This window comes from Anolis sagrei, chromosome 2, assembly GCF_037176765.1.
Source record: "Anolis sagrei isolate rAnoSag1 chromosome 2, rAnoSag1.mat, whole genome shotgun sequence".
NCBI classification, from domain to species: Eukaryota; Metazoa; Chordata; class Lepidosauria; order Squamata; family Dactyloidae; genus Anolis; species Anolis sagrei.
The window spans coordinates 111,244,809-111,259,042 of NC_090022.1; the positions used below are offsets into that span (position 1 = coordinate 111,244,809).

A 14,234-nucleotide genomic window follows, 5' to 3' on the forward strand; every position below is an offset into this window, starting at 1 on the left:
CTAGGCAATGCCTTCCAGAAATCAGCCCAAAAGGAAAGAGATACTTCACCTCATGGCACCAACAGACACTATGACATTAAAGTCACACCAAGCAATAAATTTATATAGCCATTGAATATATCAGTGAGACATTCTCTTGATTTTTCCTGGCAAAACCTCAGGAGGAAATAATGTACTATTTTCCAGAAAGAGAATACTGGCGCCTCTTTAATCATTGACTATGCCACACCCTCTGCTTCCAATGCTGGATAAAATAGGTCAGAGAAATTCCTCTTTCAACACAGAGAATTATCTAGAGAGAATTTTGAATCAATATAAAAGATCCTCTAATTATTCTCACCCAGACAGTCAAAAAGGCCAAGGGCAGCATCACGGTGGAAAGAATAGAGGGTGGGTCAGTGCTTCTTTTAGCTTCTCCTGCAATGGATTAAGCTCTCACCTTCTCACCTTTCACCACTTTACTCCTGAGAGAGGGGGGTGGTTCCTTTTTTAAATTAGTGTTAAGGTACAGAATTCACATTAACCTGAGGATAAGTTGATTTTTTTACTATAATTCCTAGCCTTATACACGAGTATATAATGTAGTATATAAAATGATGTATATAAAGTAGTGGAGCCCCGGTAATGCAACAGGTTAAACTGCTGAGCTGCTGAACTTGCTGACTGAAAGGTCGGCAGTGCAGATCTGGGGAGCGTGATGAGCTCCCGCTGTTAGCCCCAGATTCTGCCAACCTAGCAGTTGGAGAACATGCCAATGTGAGTAGATCAATGGGTACCACTCTGGTGGGAAGGTAATGGTACTCCATGCAGTCATGCCAGCCCCATGACCTAGGAGGTGCCTACGGACAAAGCCAGCTCTTTGGCTTAGAAATTGAGATGAGCACCCCCGCCTCCCAGAGTCAGACATAACTAGACTTAATGTCAAGGGGCAACCTTTACCTTTTTATATAATGTAGATCAACTGAGGTTCTATTTCTAATTTTATTGCTGTTTTTATTTATTACAAGTTGTAAAGAATACAATAAAAAGTATATTTTAAAAGATATAATGAAAGAGAAAAAGATAAAGGAAAAGGGAAAAAACCAAATAAAATGAGAAAAATTGTCTTCCAGACTTCTCAGCATACCTCTCTGTCGAACATTGACACAAACTAACTTCTTTCAATGACAAATCCTTTATATTGATCAAATCACAAAGTTAACACTTCAGTTTCCTTTTTGTCACAAAAAGCCAATGGGAAGTTCCCATCTTTAAGAAATGTCAGTAATGACTCTATTAACAAGATGTGTTAAGGCAGCTTAATACTGAATATGGTTTTAAATGCTTGATTGCTTATCATTTATATTTGTGTGTTCGATTGCTGTTGATTTTGTAATATTTTAATATGTTGGAAGCTCTTTTGAGTCCCTTTGTGGGAGAAAAGTGGCATATAAAGATTTGTTGTTATATTATTATTCTTTCTCTAATCAAACATGACATTTTATTCATTTCTGCTACATTAGTCAGTTCTACCAACTTATAGTATTACAGCAGATACCAAAAACTGTGGAAACTCAAGTTTCCTGATACACAATGACAAAGGAAAATGTTGTCTCCTATATAAAATAGCAAAATCAAGGTTTGCTTTTGGATTTTTTTAAATGAATATTTTCAAGCCATGAATTGTTAAAACTGTGGTTACAGAATCTGTGGATATGGATGACCAACAGTAATTCTATTTTAAAAAATGTTTACAAACCCTAATCATGTATTGTTTCCCCAACAAATATATACCCTGTTATCCATCCATGTCCTTGATGAAAATATTGATTCTGCACAAGGTATCACCACCATTTGGTATGACTCTCCCATCAACTTTATTCCTGTGAATGCAGAGAGGAAACCTGAATAAGCTGGATAGTAGGGGAAAGCACTGGACCCAAACAGAATAGCTAAGAAATAAGGAGCCCAGTTGGACTCCAATGTGTTTTAATTGATGTATGTGTTTTTAAATGTTTTCATGTGTTGTATTTTTCTCTGCCTTAATCCATGGGGAGAGATAGTCAATAAATAATACATGTATTATTATTGCCATTGCTGTTGTTGTTCCATCATCTTCATTTTGGTTCCATTCGATAATATACTATGTTTTATGGCTCTGTGATCATGCATTTCGAGTTGTATAGCATAACAAACAGCTATACACTTTAAATTCTAGTATAATGTTGGACCAGAGATATGAAAGTGAAGTCCTTCTCTATTATGGAGAAGCCCATAAACAGGAAGGTGGTATAAAATGTGGTGGTTGCTCCTCTTTAAAAATTAAAATTATAGTTTGAGAATTCTGTTATATCCAGGTTAGACACACTTGGTACCTGGTATCCCATCTGCTCCCAGATACCATTCCGTGTGCTGGGACTGAGCTATAAAATCCTGCTTGTCTTGCCCACATACAAATATTATTGTCCATTAAGAATATCTTAAAATGCCCATTCTTAGATGTGTTAGGCATGTAGAGAACAGGGCTAGAAATTTTGAAATATTTTTCTAAGTGGTCACCAAAGTTGCTGTAACCAGTTTCAAGTTGAAGTTCTAGTTTCCTATAAGCAACCAATCGGTCAATAATGCATCAGGGTTTCTTTTTCTAGGGCAATGCTACTAAAACTTCTGGCATTCAAAAGGGAGAGGGAATGGAAGAGGATTCTCTGAATTCCCAGCAGTAGAGTCTTGAGACTATGAAGGCCAGAAAACAGAAGGTCTTGTGGACCTCTTTTGGAGCATTAAGAACAGACCAGAGCAGCACCAGGTGCACTTCAGTTACTAAGAAATAAAATGTACTCATAAATTACATTGTGAGTCTCACAAAAATGTAAGAAAATAGGTGTGATAAAATTGCACTCTTTGACTTCAAGAACCTAGGCAACACATCCTATAATCCAAAGGCAAGGGATACTCCTTGACTTCATGGGCTGTCACAAGCAACTCAATTGTGCTGCCTTTTCTCTTAACAGAAGCAAAAACAGCTACACTGAGATGTGCTGGAAAGACGTCCGAGTAGGAGACTTTGTGCAGCTGCAGTGTAATGAGATCGTCCCAGCTGACATGCTGCTGCTGTATTCCTCTGATCAGAATGGGATCTGTCACTTGGAGACAGCCAATCTCGATGGTGAGACCAATCTGAAGCAAAGACATGTTGTGAAAGGATTCTGCATGGAGGTATGGTTCTTGGAGTGGCTCCTTCTGTCCTCTATTCTTTTATCATGCAAACAGAAACACAAAACTGCCCAGTTGGAGGAAATGTTTTTTAACAGCATAACCTTTGTGGGAATTGTGCTCAGACTGTCTTCCATGTAACATGTGCCAAAGCTGCCCTACAATTATCTTGAGTTTCAGGAGGAAAAGTGACAGAGGGAGGAAAGGTGATGTGTCTATGCCTGGGTACCAGGTAATTAGTTCTCAGCAAGCGAAGTGTTATAAATTAACAAAAAAGCAGAACATTATTCATGTAATACTGGAGAAATAATCCAGAGGAGAATAGTAGCAGAATGAGTAATTTTCCCCAACATTTTGAATGAATATAATTTCCATTAAACAGTGTTATCTTTTCCACAGTTCTGGCAGTCTCTTCATTCTTCTTCCCCCATCTCCAATGGTTTCCTTTTAATAAGTGCAGAATTTCTATTATTATTATTAACTTTATTTGTACCCCGCTAGCATCTCCCGAAGGACTCGATGCAGCTTACACAGGCCGAAGCCTCAAAAACACAGTACAGCAAAACATAACACAACAGCAAAACAAAAGCAAATCAAAATAGTTAAGCAAAATAACAACAGCAGTAACAATACATCAGGACACTTTAAAACTGGGCCGGCTAGAGCAGTGGGTACAGTGTTAAAAGTGCTGAGATGGCAGGAGGAACGTAGGATTAAAATAAGTGCAGTGTGCAGCGATCTTAATTATACTAAAGTGCTTCTAGGTCTTGGGGATGGGGAGTTCCTAATCTGAGAAGGCACATCGGAACAGCCAAGTTTTTTAGATTCTTTCTGAAAACTGCCAAGGTAGGGGCCTGTCGAAGATCTTTTGGGAGCACGTTCCAAAGCCGGGGGGCCGCCACAGAAAAGGCCCTGTCCCATGTCCCCACCAAGCGCGCTTGCGACGTGGGTGGGATCACGAGCAGGGCCTCCCCAGATGACCGGAGTGAGCGTGTAGGTTCGTAGATGGAGATGCGGTCACGCAGGTAGGGTGGTCCCAAATCGTTCAGGGCTTTGTAGGTGAGCACCTGCACCTTAAATTGGGCTCGGAAAATAAATGGCAGCCAGTGGAGCTCCTTAAACAGAGGGGTAGATCTCTCTCGATAATGAGCCCCGGTTAGCATCCTGGCCGCTGCCCGCTGGACCAATTGGAATTTCCGAGCCGTTTTCAAGGGCAGCCCCACGTAGAGCGCATTGCAGTAATCCATTCTAGAGGTGACCAAGGCATGGACCGCCCCGGCCAGATCAACCTTCGCGAGGTACGGTCGCAGCTGGCACACAAGTCTCAATTGTGCAAAGGCCCTCCCGGATACCGCAGACACCTGAGCCTCAAGTGTGAGCGATGAATCCAAGAGGACACCCAAACTGCGGACCTGTGGCTTCAGGGGGAGTGTAACCCCGTCCAATACAGGTAGCCACCCTATACCCCGATCCGGTTTACGATCGACCAGGAGGACCTCTGTCTTGTCGGGATTGATCTTCAGCTTGTTCTTCCTCATCCAGATCGACACAGCGACCAGGCACTCGTCCAGCACCCGAGAGGCCTCCTTGGAATTAGGTGGAAAGGAGTAGTAGAGTTGTGTGTCATCTGCATAGAGATGGCACCCAACTCCAAAACTCCGGATGACCTCTCCCAGCGGTTTCATGTAAATGTTGAAAAGCATGGGAGACAGAATAGAGCCTTGCGGGACCCCACAGGTCAAAGGCCAGGGGTCCGAGCAGGCGTCTCCCAGCTTCACCATCTGGGTTCGGCCCTCCAGGAAGGACCGGAGCCACGCCAAGACCGTGCCCCCGAGGCCCATCCCAGAGAGACGACCCAGAAGGATACCAATTTCTTAGTTTCAATCTGTCTAAGATATATATATATAGAGAGAGAGAGAGAGAGCAAGCATACATGTTCTGTTCTTCCAGAAAGCAACACTTTTGTGAAAAGCCATAACTTCTCTCCTACAGAGAAATCTCTTGCCTGTGACTTCCTCTACAATTTTTTCTTTTGGAGTCATGATTTTTTTTATTTATCTGTCTGCCACCTGTCTTTCTTCTCTCTCTCTCTCTCTCTCTCTCTCTCTCTCTCTCTCTCTCTCTCTCTCCAGGCATTCACCTATTCCATACAAAAATAGCCAAGTTCTGTTTCTGTTGTCCTGGCAACCTGTTCCTCCCAACCACCCCCCTCCCCATACACACACATTTTATCCACTGACATATTATAACAAAACTGGAATCAAATATTAGCTTCATTTAAAATGAAATGTAGCTGGGTTGATCCCAACTACGGCATTATGTACAGGAATTAGCACTCCATAATCCAGCTATTTGCAATTTGTGTGCTATTGCCAGAGAGTGGGGGGGGGGGCAGATGCCCAAACTTGCAGGTTAATTCTGTCTCTACCATGTGTCAATCCCCTCAGGGCATTTCCTTCTCAAATTTGAATAGTGCTCTCTTTCTTCCATACTTTCCAGTTCTGGCTCAGCAGCTGCCAAACCACTTCAAAGTATAGAGTGATACATCATAAACAAACCAACATATAATGACCTACATATAATGAGTAAGAGAACCTACATATAAAGTGAGTAAACCCCATCAAAATGAGTTGTGCTACAATAATACAGAAAAATCCCTTCCTGCCCTCGAAGGTGTCCATGGCCCAATCTACACTGAACAATTTAATGCAGTTCAAAGCAAGCTTCAAATTCCAGCAGCCAGACAACAAGCTCCCATGCTGAGCTCAGGGCATTACCTGGGTCAGAGGAGAGAGTGTGGATAGGACCAAAATGGCGGGTGGCCAAAATTATGACTAGAAAACCCGCAAACATCCATATAAACTTACTGAAATATCATCTAGTCTCATGAGTCTTGTGGTCTTGCAAGAGTATGTGAGATATTGACTGAGATCATATCCTGGCATTTCAGTGGCTATGATTCCCAGTCATCATTAGATTTCCTTCCAGGCCAGTAGCCAAGCAACCAGCCAGCCAGCCCTGGGAACAGTAGGGTTGCCCTCCAGGCTCAGGGCAAGCTGCCCCCCTTTCGAAGAGCGTCAGGAGTTTTAAAAATGAAAGTTATCTTCACAGGATTCAGTAGTTCTTCATAACAAGAACTACTGAATCTTGCTATGATTGATCATTGTTGATTTTAGCTCAGTAACATTTACATCAATGCAAGAATTCATCCATATTTTTTCTGCCAAAATTGGTCCTTCTCCAAAATTAGGCATTGCCAGTTCTCACCAAGAATTCCTGACAAACACATTCAAGCATGTCATAAGTGACCTTCTGGCAAACAAACTAGTGCAATGTGGGCTAGGCAAAACTACGGTGAGAGGGATCTATAATTGGTTAAATGGACGAACCCAGAGGGTGCTCACCAATGCTTCCTCTTCATCTTGGAAAGAAGTGACAAGTGGAGTGCCGCAGGGTTCTGTCCTGGGCCCGGTCCTGTTCAACATCTTTATTAATGACAGATGAAGGGCTAGAAGGCATGATCATCAAGTTTGCAGACGACACCAAATTGGGAGGGATATCCAATACTCCAGGGGACAGGAGCAGGATTCAAAATGATCTTGACAGATTAGAGAGATGGGCCGAAACTAACAAAATGAAGTTCAACAGGGACAAATGCAAGATACTCCACTTTGGCAGGAAAAACGAAATGCAAAGATACAAAATGGGGGACGCCTGGCTCGAGAGCAGTACGTGTGAAAAAGATCTTGGAGTCCTCGTGGACAACACATTAAACATGAGCCAACAATGTGATGTGGCGGCAAAAAAAGCCAATGGGATTTTGGCCTGCATCAATAGGAGCATAGTGTCTAGATCTAGGGAAGTAATGCTACCCCTCTATTCCGCTTTGGTTAGACCACACCTGGAATATTGTGTCCAATTCTGGGCACCACAATTCAAGAGAGATATTGACAAGCTGGAATGAGTCCAGAGGAGGGCGACTAAAATGATCAAGGGTCTGGAGAACAAGCTCTATGAGGAGCGGCTTAAGGAGCTGGGCATGTTTAGCCTGAAGAAGAGAAGGCTGAGAGGGGATATGATAGCCATGTATAAATATGTGAGAGGAGGCCACAGGGAGGAGGGAGCAAGCTTGTTTTCTGCTTCCTTGGAGACTAGGACGTGGAACAATGTGTTCAAACTACAAGAGAGGAGATTCCATCTGAACACAAGGAAGAACTTCCTGACTGTGAGAGCCGTTCAGCAGTGGAACTCTCTGCCCCAGAGTGTGGTGGAGGCTCCTTCTTTGGAAGCTTTTAAACAGAGGCTGGATGGCCATCTGTCAGGGGTGATTTGAATGCAACATTCCTGCTTCTTGGCAGGGGGTTGGACTGGATGGCCCATGAGGTCTCTTCCAACTCTTTGATTCTATGATTCTATGATTCTAATGCATCTAATTTCTCTTCAATTTTTCCAACTGCATATTATCAGTTTTCAAAATGTACTTTTCTTTTTGTGTCCAACTGCAACAGCATCACACCAAAAACCCAGAAGGTAAATGCGGTTTTGACTCCCATCTAAATGAACACACTCTAGTTAATAACAACCAAGTAAACAAATAGAGACAAATAATTCTATGCATCTACAAAACAGTTGGTTTTATCAATTCCAACTCAAGTGTTTTCCTAAATGGCAACTGCTGGCTTCTGTGTTAGCAGGGTTATGAATACCTTTTGGGTTTCAGTCTGGAATTTTAAAACACTAACCAAATGTCTCAATCTGTTTTGCTCTAAATCCAAAAGCCACTATCCACTGAATTTTATATGCCACTCCCCCATTCCCAGCTAAATATATCCAGCTTTATCAAGACATAATACTTCTAGTAGATCTGGTGAAATGAACAATTCTAATGTATCATAGAATCATAAAGTTGGAAGAGACCTCGTGGGCCATCCAGTCCAACCCCCTGCCAAGAAACAGTAAAATTGCATTCAATGCATCAGTTCGTCGTATGATTACATCAAGATCTTACTGTGAAAATATGTGTGTTTAAGTCCTTTTCAAATACTATTACATCTCTATATATTGTCAATTTTACATTTGTTGTCTGATCTAAGTTATAAAATGCCTCCAAAGTAGTATTTTGTTACCTAGGACTTCATCGCTTTGAGCTGTAGAAAATGAGTGAAAGCAGGGGAAAGGGTGGAGTTTCATGGGGTTCTGTCTTCAAAGAAGATTGCCTCTTCCAGCTTCTAACTCAACCATCCATTTAATTTCCATCACATGGGCAGGTGATGAATTCTCCCATTTCAAGTATACCAGCACACTTTTTAAAACAAGCAACCTTTAAGGCAGCCCTGGCTTCAAACCCCTTAGACTGCCTCAAACAGAAGCACCTTTCTTAAGGTGGCACTTTCCTTGGGGTCGTTTGCACTAAGAATTCCTTTCATTGTACCTCCAGGAATTTGATTATTTATCTTTAAAAAAAAAATCACTCCAGATCGCAGGAAGTGGTTTTTAATTAACCCTCATCTTTCCCTGAGCCTTTGCATTGGCAATTGTAGGAAGTGGTTTTAAATTAACCCTTTTCCCAAGCCCCTGCATTGGCAATCTGGTGAAAGGGCATTTTGGTTCTTCCAACACACAGTGTCATTGGTTTATTTATAAACAAGCAATAAAAGTGGGCAACGGTGATTAGCATCATCCTGTGAAATTGGCCTTTTGGCCCATCTGTAATGGCGGGGGAGGGTTGAAAATAAGTCCCTTGCCCATTGACTCAGGAATCATTGGGAAAACAAACACTTTACAAAACTCACCCCCACAGTTGAAGCTCAGGTCGTGTGAAGCGCACAGTGGGTTGTCATTGCTTAAATGTGTAGAAACACTGATTTTATTGTGTGTGATGAAGTCAATAGTCTTGTTTTAAATTTATTCCAAATTCTTAATACATCATTTAATTTTTTCGAGAGAACTTAATTAAGAATATTAAGCTCTCTGTATTTTTTAAAAAACAGGTTGCTTACTAGACTACCTTAAATCATCACTACCTCTACACAAATACTTGGATGGAATCAACTTGAAAGACATTACAGCTCTATAGTGAAAAGATGAATCATGCAAAGTTTCACTGTGATTTTTGTGTTATTTCTTGCAGAACACTGAATTTGAGCCAGAAGCTTTCCAAAATATAATTGTTTGTGAAAAGCCCAACAATGACCTCAATAGATTCAAAGGCTATATGTAAGTCATTGTGGTTATTTATCATTCAATATGTTTCTCATATTCAGAGGTTTATCATCCAGGGCAGTGTCAATCATATACATCCTAGGTTGGATGTAGCTCACTGTGGTCCTCCAGATGTTATTGGAGGCCCACCACCCTTATCAGTATAACGCAGACCTGTATATCCTACAGCCCTGCATGTGTTTGGGAGTCCAACTCTCAGAATTCCTAACCAGCCTGTCCAATGATCAAAAATTCTGGGAGCTGAAGTCCAAAACACCTGGAGGGCCATAGGTTGTGAAGGGTTGGCATACCCAACAACATTTGGAAGGCCACAACAACATCTGGAAGGCCCATTCCATCCTAAGTCAACAAAAATGCATATACTTAGCAATACTGTACTCTCATTGAGCTATCAGTTGAGTATTAGGGACATTAAAACTATTTAGAGAAACAGATGCTCCATATCCAATGACCCAACATTTAGCACAAAAACTTGTTCATTTTTAGTCATTTGAACTAAATGTTTTCCAGTAGCCAAAACCAACACTGCATCCTTAAAACAATGAAAGTTGAGTGGGTCATGTGTAATTCTATACACATCAACAAATCAAGGGATGGCCTTTCTATATATTTTCCTCTTTAAGGGTCTAACAGGCCTCCAAAAAAATTATATAGTATTTAATAACAATTTCAGTAGAAGTCCCTCCTTTTCTAATGATTTCAGGAACCTGCCACATCAGTTCCTCATCACACAAAAGCTTCCACGTATGTTCGGCTGAGCACACCTGGAAACCTCCTTCAGGCCTCATGCTAGGTTTGCAATGATCTAAAGAGGAGCCTTCACACTCACGGACCATAGGGTCAGGACCTGAGTGCAAGTGTCCCTCCATGTGTATTTGGCCTTCAAAATACCTGAATGTTTTGATATTTATGAATAATATTCAAACTGCCAAAGCTTCTTATATGTCTCTGAACAAGACAGCAGGGGTTCAGAAATGTCACTGGAGGCAAGCACGAGTCCCACATCAATTGGTGTACCAGATCAGTAATTTAATCTCATGCATGTAAATCCTGTTTTTGTTAGTTATATTATCCCTAGCAGGAGGGTGTGCAACACATGACACATGGGCCAATTTTGTGTTCGCAATAATTGCTACCTCCTAGATTCATCAAAAGAAACAAAGAGGGGAAAGTGTGCTGTGCCATCCTGCCAGATGCAAGGTGGTGTTTCCTGACAACTGTAACATTGGCAATAATCTTGGTTGTAGTAAGGCCCTAAGTGGGTGGTAAAAGGATCCAGTACTACCCACAATATCAAAGAGTTTCCCTAAACCCAACCCTACTAGCCTAGATCTAACCAGCCAAAGTCACTACATGATGTGCATTTTAGTCTGACAACACTTCTCTGAGCAATGGTTCATACTCAATACTATGCATGTTAGCAAGAAAGATGAGTGGATGGATAGATAGATAGTTAGATAGACAGACAGACAGTGATAGACATGTATTGAAATTTTCTATCCCACACTGGCCAGTGTTGACCCTGCTTAACTTCCAAGTTACTCATGCGTAAATTATTTTTTATACCCATTGACAGAAAATAATTCAGCTCAGCATAGCTAGATCCAAACATATCACACATGCAGTGTGACATTTTCATCTGACAGAAAACCTTTTTAAACTAGCTTACAGATATTTAAAAGCTCGCTTACAGATATTTGTGATGTCATTCTATGCCATTGTGCTAATGAAGTGAAAGTGAAACCCATTCCCGATTACCATTGGGGGGGGGAGCTCTCTTAGGCCAATTTTACAGGAGGGTGACAAAATACAATTTCAGTGGGTAAATATAAATAATGTATCATACAAAAATTTCTTCATTGTAGGGAGCAAACTGATCTCACGAGGATTGGTTTCAACATTGAAAATCTACTTCTCCGTGGATGTACAGTAAGGAACACAGAAGTTGCTGTAGGAATTGTGATCTATGCAGGTAATTCAGGATTTTGTTTTGCTTTTCATGCTGCTACTGATAGGGTCATTTTCTTTGCCCAGCAGCCCTTGGTGCAAACTAAAATTTGTTCGCTCCTCACAGAAGCTCAAGTAATTAAGTCTGCTGAACACCTCCTGCACTGTATCTCAACTGCAATTGGAAGATTTCATCCATTGTGGGGGTTTTCCCTTTGCTACCAATTCCAACATTTTTAATGTACAGCCTAAAGAAAAAAAAACAAGGAACCCAAAAATCATTTCACTATAACTTTGCATTAATCTAGGTTAACCTGAGGTTAACTCATGATGGATTGCAGGTTTTGGGCCTGTGTCCTCAGGAGAATGAGAAGAGAGAAAGGATGAATGAAAATTATGTGGGGAAGGGTTAGAGGGAGGGAGAGGAGGAGAGAAAGTGCAGAAGAAAAGAGGAAGAACATTTAAATGGTTGTGTAAGCACTAAACCTTGTGAAGGTAGTTTCGAATAAACATGTTTCCTACTCTGGTTTTGATTATGTATCTTTATGAGAGTTGGTCTATGGAAATGCTACAGTTATGAGCAATGAGATAATGATATTATTTGACACAGTGCAAACCAGAAGTGGCTGTCCCTATTAATATATTTTGATCAGAGGTGGGTGGACTACATTTGCTGTTGCTGTGTGCCTTCAATTGTTTTTGACCCATCAGTGATCCTACGATGAAACGATCACAAGGGGGGGGGGGGGGGGGGTTGCAAGATTTTTTTCAGAAAAGGTTTGCCATTGTCTTCTTCTAAAGCTCCATCAACACTGCCATATAAAAATCTGGATTATTTCCATTCCAGTGCCTTCCTTCTCTTCATAAGACCAGTGTAATTATAAACCATTTTGCCATGATCTCCTCCTGCTAGGCCAGTGGTTCTCAACCTTCCTCATGCTGCGACCCCTTAATACAGTTAGTCATGAGGTAGTGACCCCCAACTATACAATTATTTTCCTTCCTACTTCGTAACTGTCATTTTGCTGCTGTTATGAATCGTCATGTAAATATCTGATAGGCAGGATGTATTTTCATTCAGTGGACCAAATTTGGCACAAATACCCGATACGCCCAAATTTGAATACTGGCGGGGTTGGGCGGTTGATTTTGTCATTTGAGAGTTTTAGTTGCTGGGATTTATAGTTCACTTGCAATCAAAGAGCATTCTGAACTCCACCAGCGATGTAATTGGGCCAAACTTGGCACACAGAACTCCCATGACCAACAGAAAATACTGGAAGAGTTTTGGTGGGCATTGGCATTGAGTTTTGGAGTTGTAGTTTGCCTACATAAAGAGAGCACTGTGGACTCAAACAATGATGGATCTGGACTAAACTTGGCACAAATACTCAAGATGCCCAGATGTGAACACTGGTGGAATTTGGGGAAAATAGACCTTGATATTTTGGGAGTTGTAGTTGCTGGGATTTATAGTTCACCTACCATCAAAGAGCATTCTGAACCCCACCAATGACAGAATTGGGCCAAACTTCCCACATAGAACCCCCATGACCAACAGAAAATACTGTGTTTTCTGGTGGTCTTTAGTGACCCCTCTGACACTCCCTCATGACCCCTCCAGAGGTCCCAACCCCCAGGTTGAGAACCACTGTGCTAGGCTTTCCTTCCCTCCATTAGAAATGCAGTGGAAGCAAAGTGGTAAGGAACACCATTCCTCCATGTCACTCAAACAATTCAACATGGGCGAATCTGTCAGATCCCATCACATGTGTTATTTGGCATTAGCAACTATTCTGGCATACACCAGGGGCCCAAGACACAATTACTTCCCCATGTTCTGAACTCCCCCTTTTCAGTACACTTCATCTACATTTTGAGGATGAAAGGAAATGGATGAAGGCCAAAAGAAAGCAAACCTCATGTGATGGACTCCATGCCTCTTCGTCCTTTAATGTAGATGAAGTGGTGTATGACAGGGAAAAAGCTGGATGTGATGAGATCCAGTTTGCCAACAGAACCCAAGTGCAACACCCAGTGGGTAGAGTTGGTACTGCACTACCAACCCTCCAACCAACGTTGCCCACTTCTGTAATTGTATTCTCTTGTTTTGATCATTTTGATATTATCTTCATACATAAATCACTATAGTCATTTTTATTAAGAGATAGTATAGAAATATATGAAATCAGAATTTGAGTGGCACATAATCAAGAAGTGTCAGAAAGAGAGGAAGAAAACTAGATACAATCTGTTCCCTTTAGCAGTCAGATTTTGCTGACAGATATATTACTTATAGATACTATTCGATAGAGAAATGAATAAATCATAAAGTACATTTAAAAACAATGGTTGGGTGGTTATAACATGATCCTTTGCCTTTCATTGTGATGATACAGTTCTATACGGAAACTCCTGTGATGTGGAAATATTGCTGTAATCAGTGAAAAATGTTCAGAGTTATATATTTTAGATTGGGATGTCAGCTTGTCACCAAATTGCACCTTTGGGACTTGGGTGAAGAAGCATATTGCAGCTACAGTTGGGATCTTGACGAAGACACAGAAATGATACCATTTAGAATTAAACTCCTTCCCCTGCCGTGCTGGTTTAAGACTGCTTTTGACTTTAGGTGTGTGCTTTTAGGAACACGGGGGAGGACCCAGAGGCTTATTTTAAGAATATTCATTCTGAATAAATCCCTCTACAAAACTATTTGCTTCACAGATCTTTGATGTTGAGGCTCTCATTTGGTATAGGCCTACACTGCACCACAGTGGCCTTGTTCATAGCCAGGAAAAGGCAATGAGAGATCACGGCAGGGGTACAGAACAGAGCCTGGTTTCTCTTTCATGTTGCCTGGTGAGAACTTC

The 14,234-nt window shown here is 41.3% G+C and overlaps 1 protein-coding gene across 2 annotated transcripts in view; it reads left to right on the plus strand.

Moving 5' to 3' along the window:
- Nucleotides 1-14,234, plus strand: part of ATP10B (ATPase phospholipid transporting 10B (putative)) — a 141,181-nt gene that overhangs the window by 86,499 nt on the left and 40,448 nt on the right. For both annotated transcript variants that reach the window (XM_060764963.2, XM_060764962.2), the window contains 3 exons: nt 2,991-3,195; nt 9,323-9,408; nt 11,280-11,386. In XM_060764963.2, coding sequence (XP_060620946.2) covers nt 2,991-3,195; nt 9,323-9,408; nt 11,280-11,386 — 398 coding nt within the window. The remainder of the gene's footprint in view (nt 1-2,990; nt 3,196-9,322; nt 9,409-11,279; nt 11,387-14,234) is intronic.